General features: G+C 43.8%; 1 protein-coding gene across 1 annotated transcript in view; it reads left to right on the forward strand.

Moving 5' to 3' along the window:
- The first annotated feature begins 525 nt into the window (after window positions 1–525).
- LOC141102994 (uncharacterized) overlaps window positions 526–19,910 on the forward strand; it is a 36,219-nt gene continuing 16,834 nt past the window's right edge. Inside the window, exons 1-2 of the mRNA XM_073592084.1 lie at window positions 526–622; window positions 17,427–18,767. Coding sequence (XP_073448185.1) covers window positions 526–622; window positions 17,427–18,767 — 1,438 coding nt within the window. The remainder of the gene's footprint in view (window positions 623–17,426; window positions 18,768–19,910) is intronic.

The raw sequence follows: 19,910 nt of genomic DNA on the forward strand, positions 1-19,910 counted from the left end.
TTTGGCATATTTGTCATACTTAAATGATTCAGATCATCAAACAAATTGTAATAATAAAGATAACCTGAGTAAATACAAAATGCAGTTTTTAAACAATGATTTAATGTATTAGGGGGAAAAAGCAGTCCAAACCTGCCTGGCCCTATGTGAAAAAGTAATTGCCCCCCCCCCCCCCCCCCCCCTTGCTAAATCATGAATGAACTGTGAGTAACCACATTTTTGGAAAAGCTGAGTTCAATTTCACTTTTCACTTCAATTTTCACCCAGGCCTGGATTACTGCCAAACCTGTTGGATCAAGAAAGCATAAATAGAAGCTGTATGACTAAGTGAAGCATGCTAAGAGATCTGAAAAAGCAACATATCATGCTGCAATCTAAAGAAATGTAAGAACAGATGAGAACAGTCTGGAAAGGGCTACAAAGCCATTTCTAAGGCTTTGCGACTCCAGTGAACTGCGAGGAGAGCCTTTATCCACAAATGGAGAAAACTTTGAACAGTGGTGAACCTTCCCAGGAGTGACCAGCATGGCTAAAATTACCCCAAGAGCACAACGACTCATCCAGGAGGTCATAAAAGAACCCATAACAACATCTAAAGATCTGCAGGCCTCACTTGGCTCAGGTAAGATCAGTGTTCATGATCCAACAATGAGAAAGAGACTGGGCAAAAATGGCATCCATGGGAGAGTTCCAAGGCCAAAGCCACTGCTGACCAAAAAGAACACAAAGGCTCATCTCACATTTACCACAAAACATCTTAATTATCCCCAAGACTTTTGGCCAAATATTCTGTGAACTGATGAGGCAAAAATTTAACTTTTTGGAAGGTGTGCGTCCCGTTACATCTGGCGTAAAACTAACACAGCATTTCCTAAAAAGAACATCATACCAACAGTCAGTCAGACATGGTGGTGGTAGTGTGATGATCTCGTGCTGCTTTGCAGCTTCAGGATCTGGACGACTTACCATAATTGATGGAACCATGAATTCTGAGCTCTACCAGAAAATCCTGAAGAAGAATGTCCAGCCATCAGTTCCTGGCCTCAAGCTCAAGCGCACTAGGGGTATGCAGCAGGACAATGATCCAAAACACACCAGCAAGTCCACCTCTGAATAGCTTAAAAAAACTAAATGAAGGTTTTGGAGTGGCCTAGTCAAAGTCCAGACTTAAATCCAACTGAGATGCTTCAACAGGCCGTTCATGCTGAAAAACTCTCAAATGTGGCTGAATTAAAACAATTCTGCAAAAAAAAATGTTTGAGCAAAAATTGCTCCACAGCGCTGTGAAAGACTCATTGTCAGGCTGGATTGTAGTTTTTGCAGCCAAGGGTGTCATAACCAGTTGTTATGTTTAGGGGGCAATTACTTTTTCACATAGAGCCAGGCAGGTTTGAGCAGCTTTTATCCCTTAATAAATAAATTCATCATTTAAAAAACTTCATTTTGTATTTACTCAGGTAGTCTTTGTGTAATATTAAAATTAGTTTGATGATCTGAATCATTTAAGTGTGACAAATATGCAAAATTTTAAAAATTTAAAAAAATGTCAGTAAGGGGGCAAATATTTTTTTACATAGCACATGCTGTTCCTCCTCTCCTACTGCCCTGCCCCCTGACACTTTTACCAGCAATTCCTTGCTGTTGAAATGACAGCCAGGACTTGCTGTGTAAATACAGAAGTGGAATCTATTCACTGCCTCCAAAAACAGACCTTCTAATAATCAATGTTTGTAAACTCTGTTCAACAGTTGAGTCAGAGATACAAAGTAACACCATTGTTACTTTGTATTTACTCTGTTCATTCATCTGCAGATTAGAGGGGGAAGCTTTGATCTTCATATGTAGTAATTTAACGCAACCGTACAAGTAAAAGTTTATTAAATAAAATGTTAATAGAGAAGTATAGGGATTTTTTTTGCCTTTTTATACTCACCTTTTTTTTATATTATCTTTTTATTAAAATTCTTTTACAGTAATACAACATAGCAACATTACATCAAAACAAAACGATAATTCTGCAAAGTATATTTTTGAATCCCAATCTCTTATTTCAGAAAATCTCCAGAATATCAATATAACCACAAGAAAAAAACAAAACAAAAAAAAACAACCCCCCAAAAAGTGTCAACACCCCCCCCCCCCCCAGGCCACCTCTACACCTCTATCAATCCTCCCATGTAGTTTAAGGCATCATATCTGGCCATTGTTTACCTGTTCATTTCCTCGTTGTTCATTCTATATTATTCTAAGAGGGGCCAAGGAGAATAAAGCCAGTCCTGGGGCTGTTAGCCAAGGTCCCCACAGTTTAACTAATGTATCTGGTGTACCCCTATTCTGATAAACCTGTTGCTCCATTAGTATTGAATCATTTACCTGAGAGGGCCATTCCTCAAATAATGGTATCCTGGGGGACATCCATTTTCTGGCAATTAGCTTGCAGGCTATAAACAGTAATCTTCCAATTGGTATTAAAGTTTCCCTTGGGTATAACTCTTCATTAAAATAACCCAGTAAACAGATCTTAGGATCCGTTTCAATATGAGTACTATAGGCTCCATTAATTGTGGTCACCACCTCTCGCGAATATCTGACCAGTTTGGGGGCACTTCCACAACATATGGAGCAAGTCATCTGGAGATTGCTTACACCGTGGGCAATCCGGGGTTTCCCTGCGCCTCCACTTATATAGCTTTTCCAGGGTCCTATATTTCATATATATAATATTGGGATGTAACGAGCCCCTTGCTCGCTCGGTTCCACTCTCCCGACACTCCTCTGCAGCTATAGAATCAGACTGCAGATCACAACATCTGATTGCTCAGTCATCCAATGCTCCGGGATTAGAACTACAGCTATGTGCCGTTCTAACCCAGTTGTGATAGCTCAGAACAAACACCAGGCAGGCTGAATGTAAGTTCAACCAGGAATCTCCTTTATTCAAAAATACAGGCTCTTTTATACACTAAAAGAGGAGGTGCCGACCTCCTGCTCATATTACTCTAACAATACAGCTGTAACCTAATTAACCTAATTAACATGAGCTAATTAACTAATCCCTTTAGACAGCCTAGATGACTCAGACATGACCTTTAGGCCAGACTGGCCATCTTGTAGCTTAGAACCCCCAATCAACATTATCACAATAGCAGAGTTAATTAAACACAAACAATGGGGATCTAATGACTCTTAGATCCCATTCTAGAGACTTATTTACAATAAACATTTTAGCAGACAACAGACAGGTAGCTGGAATTGATGACATTAGCATTTAACAGTAGGAGTCCCAACGGTATGAATCAGTCACTATTCCAATATGGCAAATCCAGGGTCCCCAGAGTCTGTGTGTCCTGGGGGACCAGGACCCGAATCCACAGTAATACCACCTCAAAGGTCCCCAGGCATACAGCTCACAAAGAGCACCGTTCCCCCAAATGCCAGGGCCCACGATCGATCAGCAAGAGGCTAGCATAAAGTCCCCTCCAAAAGTCTCTCTCCCGGCTAGGTCTGTCACATTTCTCCCCTTTCGACAGGAGACTAACACAGGAGGAGACCCCAGACGGGTTGACTCCGAAGTTAGTCAGTAGTTCCAGTCCTCTAATGCCTGAACCCACACAGTACCCCAAACAAATTGTTCCAAACAAAGCATTACTCACCCAGCCAACCTCTGCCTCTCTCAGAGAACATATCTGCCGCTGGGGAGAGGCGTGGACTGGCCCTTCTCCCTGGAGTCCTTTCTGCCGCTGGAGAGAAGACAGGGTGTCTGGGTTCACTCCGTCATGCTGTTGGGGATCTGGGCCGACTGCCCAGCATCCCTGGGGTATACAGGTGGAGACTGAAGTCCCATCCACCTTCACAGGAAATCCATCCTCTGTTAGTTGAGGGCAGAGTCCAGCAGTACTCGGCCCTGTTGCCAGCCCTTCTGCTGGAAACCCCACACCATCTGCTCCGGCTAACTGTTGGGGAGGGAGGCCGACTGCCCAGCCTCCCTGGAACTCTGTAGTTGTTGCCGGTGCTGGGCAGAGGTTGGTAGCACTCTGCCCTGTTGCCAGAACTTCTGCTGGGGACTCCGCATCCTCCGCTCCAGCTAACTGTTGGGGCAGGAGACTGGCTTCCTCCACTCCCAAACTGTGTAGCTGCCATTGGGAAGGTGAGCCGGCTGCTTCCTTTTCCATTCCCTCATCTGGATGTTGGGACGATATGTCTATGGTACTGTCTCCCAGGTGCAGGGTTCTTTGCTGGGGAGGAAAGACCACTTTCTCCACCCTGGCCAACTGTTGGGGAGGGACGACAAACACCTGCTCTCCCTTCTCCCAATGTATCCTGATCTGCTGCTGGGAAGTGACCACCTCCTTCTCACCCTGAGCCTCCGGAACCGCCGCAGGTGTAGGGCAGAGATCTTGGACCCTCTGTCCGGTTGCCAGCGCTTCAGCTGGGGAAGTTCCTTGTAACTTCACAGATACTTCTGTTGGTGCTGGGTAGAGCACAGGGAAGTTTGGCCCTAATAACAGCTCCTCTTCTGCTGGAGGCCCACCAGGTTGTTCTTCCTCAGCAGAAAAGTCTATCAGAACCCCTGTCTCTGCAACTGGTGTCTGGGGATAAAGGTTCACCATCTCCTCTCCGTGGAACCCAGAAGATGCTATCAGTGCTGGGCAGAGGTTAGCAGAGCTCTGCCCTGTTGTCAGCACTTCAGGTTTGGGGACGGCAATCTTCAGATTTTCCACTGCTGATTCTCTGGCATGCTGTTGGACAGGCACATTCCTCCATCCAAGATCATCCAATGCAGAAACAGGTTCAGCAAGGTCAGTCAGCACTTGCTGCATCCGCCATAAGACCTCCGCCTCCATAGCTGCGGGGCCGGGTTGGCAAAGCACACTGTTACTCTGCCACATTGTCAACTCTTCAGCCAGGATTTCAGAGTTGTCAACTGGTATTTCCTGATAGTCCCAGGCAAAGGGAGCCCCACCCTGCTGCTGAGCAGAGTCTAACAGCTGTTTGTAGGCGATCTCCAGCTCCCATTCCTGAAGGGCCAGAAACTCCAAATCTTCCTGTGCCCAGTGCACTTCTGAGACATTCAGTCTTCGCTCTCTGTGCTCCATTATTTCCTCCAAACGCCACTCCCGATCACTCCCAAAGTCAGGGTCCCTGGACAGCCTCCAGTATAACAATCCCAGGCCATCATAGTCAAAGCCTTCCCTGGGGCTGTTATCCGCTGTCCACGGGCACACTTGGGCTACATACTACTGGAGGGCTCTGTAGCTCTCGTCCAACCGCATTTCTGCCCGGATCAGCCTGCTTAACTCGGCTGTCCACTCCTGGTTCGGCTGTTCCCCCAATAACAGCATTCGCACTTCATACTGCGACCAGTACCTTACATGGATGGAGGGGAGAACTTTTCCCTGGTGTCGCTGCTCACGGGCTAGCGCTTCCTTCCAGAGTTCACAGCGGATAGAATCAAACCATCCTAGCAGGACCTGCTCTGATACTGGTCCTCTGTGCTGTATCTGCATCTCTCGCAACCTCCTTCTGAATTCCTCGTCCATGGTGGCTGGTATCTCTCCTCTCCTGCTATCTGGACCTTGGATCCAGGTGATGGTTTGGATGTGTTCACGGCAAGGAAGCACGATGCCATCATTCCCTCCACGGCTCTCAAGTAAGTCTGTCAGCGTGGCTCTCCTGCAGGCTGGTTTGGAGTGTCCCAGTAACTGGAGAGCAAATCCCACGGCTGTCAACCAATGTAACGAGCCCCTTGCTCGCTCGGTTCCACTCTCCCGACACTCCTCTGCAGCTATAGAATCAGACTGCAGATTGCAACATCTGATTGCTCGGTCATCCAATGCTCCGGGATTAGGACTACAGCTATGTGCTGTTCTAACCCAGTTGTGATAGCTCAGAACAAACACCAGGCAGGCTGTATGTAAGTTCAACCAGGAATCTCCTTTATTCAAAAATACAGGCTCTTTTATACACTAAAAGAGGAGGTGCCGACCTCCTGCTCATATTACTCTAACAATACAGCTGTAACCTAATTAACCTAATTAACATGAGCTAATTAACTAATCCCTTTAGACAGCCTAGATGACTCAGACATGACCTTTAGGCCAGACTGGCCATCTTGTAGCTTAGAACCCCCAATCAACATTATCACAATAGCAGAGTTAATTAAACACAAACAACAATGGGGATCTAATGACTCTTAGATCCCATACTAGAGACTTATTTACAATACACATTTTAGCAGACAACAGACAGGTAGCTGGAATTGATGACATTAGCATTTAACAGTAGGAGTCCCAACGGTATGAATCAGTCACTATTGCAATATGGCAAATCCAGGGTCCCCAGAGTCTGTGTGTCCTGGGGGACCAGGACCCAAATCCACAGTAATACCACCTCAAGGGTCCCCAGGCATACAGCTCACAAAGAGCACCGTTTCCCCAAATGCCAGGGTCCACAATCGATCGGCAAGAGGCTAGCATACAGTCCCCTCCAAAAGTCTCTCTCCCGGATAGGTCTGTCACATGGGATAAGCATTGTATAGATGATACAGATACCAATGGAGCCCTCTTCAGAAAATGTTGCCACTCCTCCTCTGATATGACTCCCAGATCTATCTCCCAGCCCTTTCTACCTGGGCTATCTAAAATATCTTGATACTTCATCATAAGTTGACTATAGACTAGTTAAATCAGACCTTTTTTTCTCATAGCCCCTGCCAATAAGGATAGCAGTGACATAGATCTTATATTCATGCCGAAACTTCTAAACTGTGACCGCATGTCGTAATTGTAAATATTTATAGAAATTATTACGAGGCAATTGGTAAAACTCCTGTAACTCCTGAAAAGGCAGCATAACATTTTGAGCATAAAGCTGAGAAATATATTGTATACCTTTAGAAAGCCAACACTCAAACCCCTCCAATTTACAAAGTTCTTCATAGTGCTTGTCCCCCCATAATGGTGAAAATGGTGACCATTTATTTTGTTATTATTTTTTACAATTCTATTTACAATATCATTTTTTTTATTATTTTTTTTACAATTTGTTAGGAGTCCAATTGAGGGGCATTGGTGAAATAGCAGAGAAAGGGACTGAGAACAGAGATTCCCCAGTCCCTTTCTCTGTAGCCTCAGCTGCCAGAGGGGTAGGGGAATTCGGCAGGGGAAATCTGCATCGCACAGGGTGGTTGGAGCGTGCCCAGGCACACCCAGCACGCCCTGTGTGCACGCCTATGATTACATCTCTGGTCCAGGGCACATTTGCATGGTCAGTAAGCTGTAAATATATTAATACATAAAAGAATAAAGAATGTAGTGTATCTAGCATGTTTGACATCCCCTGCTCTATAAGAAAAAAACATTTCAGTAACTGTCATGAAATGGAACGAATAATATTAATGAGCAGAAGAGACCCCAAGGGTGAAAATGTTAGTACCCTTTACATTGGTGGTCAGTGGAAAAGTTTCTTCTTATATTGGTAGTTGGTCCAGTGGTCCCATACACTGGTGGCAAATGATGGAATGACCCATTATATTAATAAAATAGATAGATGGAGGATATGGAACTTTAAACGTACAACTGATGTGAAGACAATAAGAATAATGATATACTCAATTCTAAAAAGTTAAATTATTTATTACAAAAAATTAATAAAAAGTAGGGAATACAGTATAAATCACAGTCATAGGTACATACACATTTACCTATCATTGACAGCGAAAAGAAGTTTCTGGGAGCTCAGGAGACAAGGTGATTAGTTTACAGGTAGACATAGGTTTGATGCCTTATCATCTGGTCATCGGCTGTGTCTGCTGTCCATCTTTGCCCTGTGTGCCTCTATCGCTGCTTGGTTTCAGGTGACCGCTGGGTGGCGGGGGGTTCTTCACAAATGGGGGCATCAGACCTATTTAAGTATTTCCTAAATATGTGAAATCTTTAAACACATTAGTGCTAACCAAAGGATCTTGTACCCGCTTCGTCCACCTGAGCTCCCAGTGTACATATATTTTTTCAATAGGAGGCATTACTATGAGGTTTTGAATAATGAGCTACATCCCTCCCTATGGGAGATCTGGCTATGTTTGGACTGAGTAGAGCTTGGGGATGTTAGGCTGACCGTAAGAATCTCCATTTGAACACACACTCTCATGCCCCTTATGAGCTGAGAAATATGTACTCCTTTATATTCATTAAATAAATTGTTACGTCCCTTTCCTGATGAAGCCACACAGGCGAAACATGTTGAAATGTGTGGACGTAATATCCATTTGTATGTGGTTACAGTTCTTTTCGCTGTCCATGATAGGCAAATGTGTATGTACCTATGACTGTGTATACTGTATACTGTATTCCCTACTTTTTATTAATTTTTTTTGTAATAAATAATTTAACTTTTTAGAATTGAGTATTATATTATTATTCTTATTCTCTTCACATCAATTGTACCTTTAGAGTCCCATATCCTCCATCTATCTATCTTATATAACATAGGGATGTTGGTCCCATATTATGTTGAAGTATTTTGGAGCTGACCTCTGTCCATATTTTTGACCCTTATATTAATGGTCAGTGGGAGAAGGACACACCTACATTGTTGGCCATTGGGAATAATACCCCCCCCCCCCCCCTTAAACACAGCTAAAAAGGTCATTGATATCAGTGGTTGCTGGAAGTTAGAAATGCCCAAAGAACCCTCAGCAACTTCTAGAGGAACATCAGGGTTCCACAGAACCCTGGTTGAGAATCCCTGGTCTAGAGGACGGTTCTATTTGAAAAGCATTTATAAGCTACAATTTCTATGTATTCTTTTCATACCTCTGTTGTTCATACTGTACCTCTATTGGCAGTAATGAACTAAGATAATGCATTGTGAGAGAGGAGCAAAATTTTTTTTAATTGTCGTTGCCAATTTTAGTATTTGTGAACTGTCCTTTTTTTTGTACTATATACTGTAAGTTTACAACTTAATAAAAAGAATTTACTAAAAAAATAAATCACACTGTCTTTCTTAGGCCATAGCCATACGTTAAAATGCAAGAAGCCATCTTTTTTTTTTTTTTTTTCAATATAAATGTTTTTATACATCAGCAACAAATATTGAAACACGGATAGAAAAGTCTTATGGTAATGTCAGGTGGAAACTTTCTTATCTTAAAGATATTGTATACATATTTTATTTTCCGGCAGGATTCTAGGAGCTGAGTCGGAGTGAGAAGAGATCTCAGCAGGAGCAGTAGAATGGCAGGGGGGTTCCGCCTTCTGCTCTTGACAGGTAAGAAATCAGGTTGTGTGATCTTCCAATGATACTTAGATTGTAAGTTCCATATTAATTCATTGATCTTTCCCTCCTGTTCTGCCATCTCTAAAGAATAGTTTCATTTTTAAAGCACATTTGCTGTTCACTTTCAGGCACAGAGTTCCCAAATTTGCCAAGAAATTGGGTAGGTTCACTCCACATTTGATTTGGCAATCTTTTTAAAACCCTTGCCAGACTCATAGGCATCCCCGATTTTCTTTCTGAGGGCCTTGTAGAGCCCTGTTGATCTTGTCATTATAACATCAAGCACATTAAAGTGGAGTTCCACCCCAAAAAAAAAAGTCATTAATGTGCATGAAATAAATAAAAAAAAACATTTGGAGACAAATTTTTTTTTTACTTACCTTTTTATGCCTGTTGCTATGTGGTCCGTCTAAATCTGCCTCCTTCATCACCTGGGCTCCTGATGTCACTTCCCTCGGCACCTCCGCTCGCTACTGCTCCTGGGAGAGGTGTGTCATCATTTCCCAGGAGTCAGTGGGCTGCGCCGAGGGCTAGGTTGCCATAACAATGGGGCGGGCACTTCCGACGACGACGCCCTTTGTTATGGCAACCTGTATACTTTACAGCGCCGCTACGGCGCATTAGTGCGCATGTGTGAGAACGGGGCGATGCATGCTCGTCCACCAGCAGCACCGTAACCAGGAAGATAGTGCTTGTGGGCTTCACATGCCCACAAGCAAAATGGAACACGCCAGGGATTAAAAAAAATCAAAGACATCGTTTGCTCTAAATCGGCAATCGAGCGGACGTCGATCGCTAAACAGTGAGTCATATAAATAATAGCATTTAAATAATATATTTGTAAAAAAAAAAATTTACATAGTTGGAACTCCGCTTTAATATTAATGAGAACATCAGACCATAGACGTCTAATTTTTAAATTAGACAAGTTCCACCCCAATACTCCCTATGGAGGTTCTAATCATTGGTGCCTAATCTGAAACACCGGACTACAGTTTCATGGATCAAAAGGTACTTACCTAATCCATATGACATTTCTGCCTTTCATTTTTTTTTATTATTAGAAAGAATACGCCATGTCAATTTTTATGTGCCATTTGGTTCAAGTAGAGTATCTTTATTTGTAGGCACTGTTTGAATCAAGTTCTAATGTTTGCCTGTTCCAATATGGTGGAAAATTCAACAATTTCAATTGAACATACCTATTTTTTCGCATGACTGTATATGTTTATATGAGATTTTAATTAAATATCAATTATTTGTTTTTTTATTTTTCATTCAGGGCTTTTATTGGTTACAAACTGCAGTCCACAGGGGAGTTATTGCTTTGCGCATTTAAAAAGTATAAGGAAAAACACACATAGGCCAGTTACATACAACTTTCATACTCAAGATGTAGTTGATGGGAATACCATTATGATAAAAAAAAAACATACACTATATTACCAAAAAGTATTTGGACACCTGCCTTAACACGGACTTGAACTTTAATGGCATTCAGTCTTAGTCCGTAGGGTTCAATATTGAGTTGGCCCACCCTTTGCAGCTATAACAGCTTCAACTCTTCTGGGAAGGCCGTCCACAAGGTTTAGGAGTGTGTCTATGGGAATGTTTGACCATTCTTCTAGAAGCGCATTTGTGAGGTCAGGCACTGATGTTGGACGAGAAGGCCTGGCTCACAGTCTCCCCTCTAATTCATCCCAAAGGTCTTCTATGGGGTTGAGGTCAGGACTCATCAAGTTCCTCCACCCCAAACTCCCTCATCCATCTATAACAGCTTCAACTCTTCCGGGAAGGTTCTCCACAAGGTTTAGGAGTGTGTCTATGAGAATGTTTGACCATTCTTCCAGAAGCGCGTTTGTGAGGTCAGACACTGACGTTGGACGAGAAGGCCTGGTTCGCAGTCTCCGCTCTAATTCATCCCAAAGGTGTTCTGTCAGGTTGAGGTCAGGTGCAGGCCAGTCAAGTCCCTCCACCCCAAACTCGCTCCTCCATGTCTTTATGGACCTTGCTTTGTGCGCTGGTGTGCAGTCATGTTGGAACAGGAATGTGCGGTACCCAAACTGTTCCCACAAAGTTGGGAGCCTGAAATTGTCTAAAATGTCTTGGTATGCTGACGCCTTAAGAGTTCTCTTCACTGGAACTAAGGGGCCAAGCACAAGCCCTGAAAAACAACCCCCCACACCATAATCCCCCCCCCCTCCACCAAATGATTTGGACCAGTGCACAAAGCAAGGTCCATAAAGACATGGATGAGCGAGTTTGGGGCGGAGGAACGTGACTTTATTTCACTCTCTCTTTTAACTTGAGTTGCTCAAACACCAGGGATTGTTGGTCCAAGGAATATCTGATTGCCTTCTGTGGGATCAGAAAGGTTTTACTTCCCCCCACTGGAGCCAATTGAATTTTTCCTTCCTCTGGATTAACTGTGGATATAGGATTGTGTATGGAGCCATTCTATTTGTAAAGTTTTCTCTATTTGTTGAACTTGATGGACTTGTACACAACACATTCATATTAACTACTTGCTGACCAGCCACAGCACTTATACTGCAGCAGGTTGGCACGTGCAGACAAAACCTTCGTATATGTACGTCATTTTGCCTGCTCTGCTCAGGCTAAGGGGGGGGGGGGGGGGGGGGGCGGCGCAGTGCACACACAACCCCCCCACCCCACAACCCGGTATTTGGGGCTCGGTGATCATGCGATCGCTATGCAAATTCATTCATAACAGCTGTGTTGACTAAGCTGTGATTGCTTAGTTATCACCTGGTACCTGGTCCAAACACAGCACCCTGTACCATGTGATTAGCTGTAGCCAATCACAGATCACTAGTGATCACAGCTGTCATGAATGGTTTACCCATCTATGACAGCTGAAAACTTTGCTATTACAATATTCTTCATTGTATTAGCAAACAAAGTGTTGCAAACAAAGCGTAAAAAAAAAAAGGAAAAAAAATCCCTGATCCCCCCCCCCCCCCCCCAGAGGGATAAATAACAAAGTATACAGTATATCATATTCAAAGAATTCCATTTGTATAGTGAGCTTCCATCACCATTGTGAAATTCAGGCTGTGACACCACCACCTCAATGTGGAAAAAATGGAGGCTTACTAGCTTCGCAGGACCCTTCATAAAAGACAGGTGAAAAGAGCGTGTGGCCAAACAACGGGGCCAGGGTCAATCAGCAGTATTCCTTCAGGTTCCCCCTGGAGGCAAATGTTTGAGCAGTAGTGATCACCCCTGTGTCATTCCCAAAGGCTCAGTCCCAAAACATGGAAGAAAATGCTCCACATAGTGTAAAACCTTTAATTAACTTTATTAAAAATATAAGATTGCATTCATATAATGCAAATAACGCCTTAAAAGAAATCCTCGTTGGCCGGCATACAGCAGACAACCCGCACTTCCGGGAACAGAGACACGCGATGACGTCAGCACGTCGCTCCGTACATGCGCATGTTGTCACAGGTGACGTCGTCCGTCATATCAATATTATTGTTCTCACTATTTTGGTAGTGTGACTATTTTTAATGCTAATTTAAGTAATGCATAGAAACCTAAATATGGAAAAACACAGAGTCATTGGGGCTAATTTACTTAAAGAGGAGCTCCACCTTAAAAAAAATTATTAAAAGCCAGCAGCTACAAATACTGCAGCTGCTGACTTTTAATAAATGGACACTTACCTGTCCCAGGGTCCAGCGATGTCGGCAGTCGAAGCCGATCAATCGCTCGGCTCTCGGCCGCCATCCTCGGTCAGGGAATCGGGAAGTGAAGTGATGCGGCTTCACTGCCCGGTTCCCTACTGCACATGCGTGAGTCGCGCTGCGCCTCTACACTGGTCCCCGTTGTGTTCTGGGAACTGTGTGTTTCCCAGAACACAACGGGGGGGGGGGGGGATTGGCGGATATTCTGCAGCTGTCTAAGCCCGGAAGTGGCTGCAGATACCTGTATTAGACAGGTATCTGCACCCCCTCCCCCCTGAAAGGTGCCAATTGTGGCACCGGAGGGGGGGAGGAATCCGATGAGCGGAAGTTCCACTTTAGGGTGAAACTCCGCTTTAAAGCAGCACTTCAGTCTCTTTTCAAACTTCCTTCCAACAACATTGTCTCCCCCTACTAAAATACGAATGGATGACAAATATTAAATTTCTAGCTGCAAATACCTTTTTTTTTCTCCACAGTTCCTGCCCTCTCCCTGCTTCCCCTGCCTAGGCGAATGACGTAAAACATCTGCTCCTCTTGACTCCTGGGACATTTTCATCAGAAACCCAAGGAGTCTTTAGACTTTTTTTTTATGAGCAGAGGGGTGCTGGAGGAGGGTGGAGAAGAGCTGAAGGAGGGTGGAGAAAAGCTGAAGATGGCGGAGGACAGGTGGGGATGGGAGGAGACAATCGCAGGAAGGACTCTGATGTTTACTGGGCATGCGCAGACTCGCTATGTGCTGTTGTGCTGCATGCTACATGCATGGATTGGCTATGTACTGCGTATTCGTTGATTCATTTTGCTGAGGGCGGAGAAGCCGCATGAATTGCCCGGAAACTGATGGTGCTGGCTTCTGCTGCCCTCAGTTAAAATGACCACCGTGACGAATGTGGTCACCGGAGTTACAAACTGTTGTCTACATTGCAGAATGGAGCATTAAGAAACGTGAGTACATAAGTGACATCACCACAGGGTTTAGATACTGCCTGTATTTTTTTCTCAAAATTTGAGGAGTGACTGAAGTTCCTCTTTAAAGTATAACTAAAGGCAAAACTTTTTTTTTTTTTTTAGTTTTGGATAGAGTGCAGATGGATTAGAATTTCCCCGTTAGGGAAATTCACACTCTCTATTTGTCCTGTTTACCATTAGCACTAAAAGTGAAAGAAAATCCACATTTTGGGTTGTCCCCAGAGAAGTAATAGAGTGGAAATCTTCCAATGGGGACACTAGTTCTGGTGATAGGGGGTCCCCATGGCATTCTTTTAATTTGTAGGGCTTTTCTCTCACTTCCTGTTTTGGCTATGGGACAGGAAGTGAAGGGAAATCTCCCCTAAGAAAATTTTGTATTTTTAATTGGTGGAAGAAGGGTATTTATATATGTGTGTAATTTTGTATGCTGATGTAGAACCCTGGAGTTTAGGCAGGGTGCTCCTCACAAATTTGCTTGCTAGGAGTAGTTATCCTGGTTGATTGTTAGAGATCTATTGATTTCTCCCTAAGTTTGGCCTTGTTGCACTTTTCTCTTCTACCACTATATAGCCAGTTACTTGGTGGTATTAGATATGAGAAGAGCATCTCAAGGTCAGGTTATGGGTATATGGGGTATCTCAGCCAATGGGCAGGGGTTTTCTTAAATCCTGTGGCCTGCTGGGAGAGCCTATATATTCGGGTGTAATCAGGTGATCTGTGTTCTGTTCTACTTGGACGGCTGTCTGGGTGGACATGTGTCGTGTTTCCCCGGACTGCTAGGCCGGAGATTGGGCCTATCCTGGGGGCATCTGGCTGCTAGGTTGTCTGAGGGCCTATCCAGAAGCAAGAGCGTGGTGCAGGGTTGGTATTGCGGCTTGCTGTCCAACCAGAAGTGACGGTTCTGCTGGCCAGAGTACCTGTCAGTGATCGAAGGTAGAAGGAAAGCTGTCGCCATTAAGGGACCAACCACCTTATTACCAGGGACCTCAGTGAGTAACTGAAGCAAGTAGCGGAGCAGTATTCTCATCGAACGGGCACAGTGGAGAATCGGGAAACTTCAGGCGGTGATCAAAACAGGGACCCAGCCAGCAGAGGTGACGCTTGCAGAGGAGCCTTGTGTGCCAAGCCAGGGACCGAGCAGGCCAGTGGGGCGAAGCTTGAGAAATATCAGGAGTGCCAAGCTAGGGACCCAGCAGAGAGGTGGGGGTGACACTTGAGGAAGATACCCCCGTGAAGATTGGAGGAGCTCAAGGGATTCAGTGGCAGTGAATCAGTGGGTCTAGTAAGTAGGGGTGCAACGGATCGTTGCCGATCCGTGATCCGTACGGATCACCCTCCGCGGATCGGCACACCCGCGATCCGCGGAGCACTTTTCGGGCCTCAGCCATAGGAAAGGCCCCGGCTTCGGCCTAGCTCCGGAGCGGCGGCCATCTTGGTACACCCGGAAGTGGCCGCTGTCTCGACAGGAAGTGACATTTCGTCGCCGCCATCTTGCTACACCCCACACTCCTGCACACTACAATAATGATAGAGTGAGAAGGGGGCAAGTGGACATCTTGTTACACCCACCGGAGTTTTAAATTTAAAAGCCATTTTCAACACAAAACTGAGCTTATATGCACAAATACTGTATTTATGCATATAAGCTCGGTTTTGTGTTGAAAATGGCTTTTAAATCTAAAACTCCGGTGGGTGTAACAAGATTTGTGTGTTTTTTTTTTTTTGTTTTTTATGCTGATCCGAGGATCGATCCGATCCGTGACTCTGACCCGAGGATCGATCCGATCCGTGAGATTTTTGATCCGTTGCACCCCTACTAGTAAGAGACCGGGAGCTCAGTGGGCAGAAGAACTACAAGAAGAAGTTGTAGTGAAGGTGACAGAACTGTTACCCTTTGTGTTAGGAACTGGTAAAGACTGTTACCATAGGAGACAGCATTCCTGCACGTGCAGATGTGGCTTCTTACTGGAGACCTTTTCCTGCACGGCTGTCCTCCTATTGAAGTATTGAGGTATTGGAGTCTGCTAATTGAACTTGCAGCTACTCAAGGGTTTCCTGGCCCTAACCTTCTTTTCCCCAAAAAGTTTGTAAGAGAAATAAATATCTCTTTTGCATACAAGACATGTCTGGTGCCCAATCCACCTTGCACCTACTATGCATCAAAACCTACTACATACAGAAGGATGTCAGCTACCTCTGGCCCTGGGGGTTCTCATTAGACTGAAGGAGGCCGGAGACCTTGCTACACTTGTTTCCTTCAATATTTGACATTTATAAAGATATTTTCTATTTACTACATTGAACTTAGTTGTTTTTGATACACCATGTGTGTCCTGGGAAAGCAGCTTCCCCTTTTTTCTTTTGTATTAATACATACTGTATGCTGCAGGGACAGCACTGACTTGTGAGTTGGCATATTTATACAGTTTAAACCATTTTACCTCTTTATTAGCACTCAAACCTGCTGGGGATATTAATACTTAAACATAATTTAAATATAATTTCAATATGCAAGGAATCTGGTAAAATCAGAGTATCACTAGAGGGGTGATAAAATGGGAATGGCAATCGTTTTAAAAAACACTTAAAATATGAAAAATAAAAATGCCTTACATGTAATTGCAGCTCTAACAACAACTGTAACCGTGACAATAACTGCACCACAAACAACTGCAGAATCAACAGCTTCAACAATAGATCAAACGCCAACAACAACGGCAACTAAAATTTCTCTAAGTACAACTACAGAAGTACCAAATACAACTGAACCACCTACAACTACAGAAGAACCTTCTACAAATGTCTCATCTACAACTACAGAAGTACCTTCTACAACTGCCTCACCTACAACTACAGAAGTACCTACTACAACTGAACCACCTACAACTACAAAAGTATCTTCTTCAACTTTACCACCTACAACTACAAAAGTGCTTTCTACAACTGAACCACCTACGACTACAGTAGTAGCAACTTCAACTGCCCCACCTACAACTACAGAAGTACCAACTACAACTGTTCCACCTACAACTACAGAAGTACCAACTACAACTACCCCACCTACAACTATACAAGTACCAACTACAACTGAAGCACCTACAACTACAGAAGTACAAACTACAAGTGCCTCCCTTACAACTACAGAAGTACCTTCTACAACTGAACCAGCTACAACTACGGACGTTCCTTCTACAACTGTACCAACTACAACTACAGAAGTGCCGACTACAACTGCCTCACCTACAACTACAGAAGTACCAACTACAACTGTACCACCTACAACTACAGAAGTACCCTCTACAACTGAACCACCTACAACTACAGAAGTACAAACTACAACTGCCCCACCTACAACTATAGAAGTACCAACTACAACTACCCCACCTACAACTGTAAAAGTACCAACTACAACTGAACCACCTACAACTACAGAAGTACAAACTACAAGTGCCTCCCTTACAACCTCAGAAGTACCTTCTACAACTGAACCAGCTACAACTACGGACGTTCCTTCTACAACCGTACCACCTACAACTACAGAAGTACCAACTACAACTGCCTCACCTACAACTACAGAAGTACCAACTACAACTGTACCACCTACAACTACAGAAGTACCCTCTACAACTGAACCACCTACAACTACAGAAGTACAAACTACAACTGCCCCACCTACGACTACAGAAGTACCAACTACAACTGTCCCACCTACAACTACAGAAGTACCTTCTACAAGTGAACCACCTACAACTACAGACGTACCTTCTACAACTGCACAACCTACAACTACTGAAGTACCAACTACAACTCCCTCACCTACAACTACAGAAGAACCTTCTACAACTGAACCACCTACAACTACAGAAGTACCTTCTACAACTGCCCCACCTAGAACTACAGAAGTACCTTCTACAACTGCACCACTTACAGCTACAGAAGTGCCTTCTACAACTGCACCACCTACAGCTACAAAAGTACCAACTACAATTGTCCCACCTACAACTACAGAAGAACCAACTACAACTGCTTCACCAACAACTACAGACGTTCCTTCTACAACTGCACCACCTACAACTACAGAAGTACCTTCTACAACTAAAGCAACAACAACTACCAAAGTTCCTTCTACAACTACACCACCTACATCTACAGTAGTATCAACTACAACTGCCTCACTTACAACTACAGAAGTACCAACTACAACTGTCCCACCTACAACTACAGAAGAACAAACTACAACTACCCCACCTACAACTATAGAAGTACCAACTACAACTACCCCACCTACAACTACAGAAGTACAAACTACAAGTGCCTCCCTTAAAACTACAGAAGTACCTTCTACAACTAAACCAACAACTACAGAAGTTACTTTTACAACTACACCATCTACAGCTACAGTAGTATCAACTACAACTGCCTCACCTACAACTACAGAAGTACCAACTACAACTGTTCCACCTACAACTACAGAAGTACAAACTACAACTACCCCACCTACAACTATAGAAGTACCAACTACAACTACCCCACCTACAACTACAGAAGTACAAACTACAAGTGCCTCCCTTAAAACTACAGAAGTACCTTCTACAACTAAACCAACAACTACAGAAGTTACTTTTACAACTACACCATCTACAGCTACAGTAGTATCAACTACAACTGCCTCACCTACAACTACAGAAGTACCAACTACAACTGTTCCACCTACAACTACAGAAGTACAAACTACAACTACCCCACCTACAACTATAGAAGTACCAACTACAACTACCCCACCTACAACTACAGAAGTACAAACTACAAGTGCCTCCCTTAAAACTACAGAAGTACCTTCTACAACTGAACCAGCTACAACTACTGACGTTACTTCTACAACAGTACCACCTACAACTACAGAAGTACCAACTACAACTGCCTCACCTACAACTACAGAAGTACCAACTACAACTGTACCACCTACAACTACAGAAGTACCCTCTACAGCTGAACCACCTACAACTACAGAAGTACCAACTACAACTGCCCAACCTACGACTACAGAAGTACCAACTACAACTGTACCACCTACAACTACAGAAGTACCTTCTACAACTGAACGACCTACAACTACAGACGTAGATTCTACAACTGCACAACCTACAACTACTGAAGTACCAACTACAACTCCCTCACCTACAGCTACAGAAGAACCTTCTACAACTGCCCCATCTAAAACTACAGATTTACCTTCTACAACTGCACCACCTACAGCTACAGAAGTACCTTCTACAACTGCCCCATCTAAAACTACAGATTTACCTTCTACAACTGCGCCACCTACAGCTACAGAAGTACCAACTACAACTGCCTCACCTACAACTACAGAAGTACCTTCTACAACTGAACCACCTACAACTACAGAAGTAACAACTACAACTGCCTCACCAACAACTACAGACGTACCTTCTACAACTGCACCACCTACAACTACAGAAGTACCTTCTACAACTAAACCAACAAAAACTACAGAAGTTCCTTCTACAACTACACCACCTACATCTACAGTAGTATCAACTACAACTGCCTCACCTACAACTACAGAAGTACCAACTACAACTGTCCCACCTACAACTAAAGAAGTACCAACTACAACTGCCCCACCTACAACTATAGAAGTACCGACTACAACTGAACCACCTAGAACTACAGAAGTACAAACTACAAGTGCCTCCCCTACAACTACAGAAGTACCTTCTACAACTGAATTACCAACAACTACAGAACTAACAACTACAACTGCACCACCTACAACTACAGAAGTACCTTCTACAACTAAACCAACAACAACTACAGAAGTATCTTCTACAACTGAACCACCTACAACTACAGAAGTACCAACTACAACTGCCTCACCTACAACTACAGAAGTGCCAACTACAACAGTCCCAACTTCAACTACAGAAGAAC

This window comes from Aquarana catesbeiana, linkage group LG07 (genome assembly GCF_042186555.1).
Source record: "Aquarana catesbeiana isolate 2022-GZ linkage group LG07, ASM4218655v1, whole genome shotgun sequence".
Lineage (NCBI taxonomy): Eukaryota > Metazoa > Chordata > Amphibia > Anura > Ranidae > Aquarana > Aquarana catesbeiana.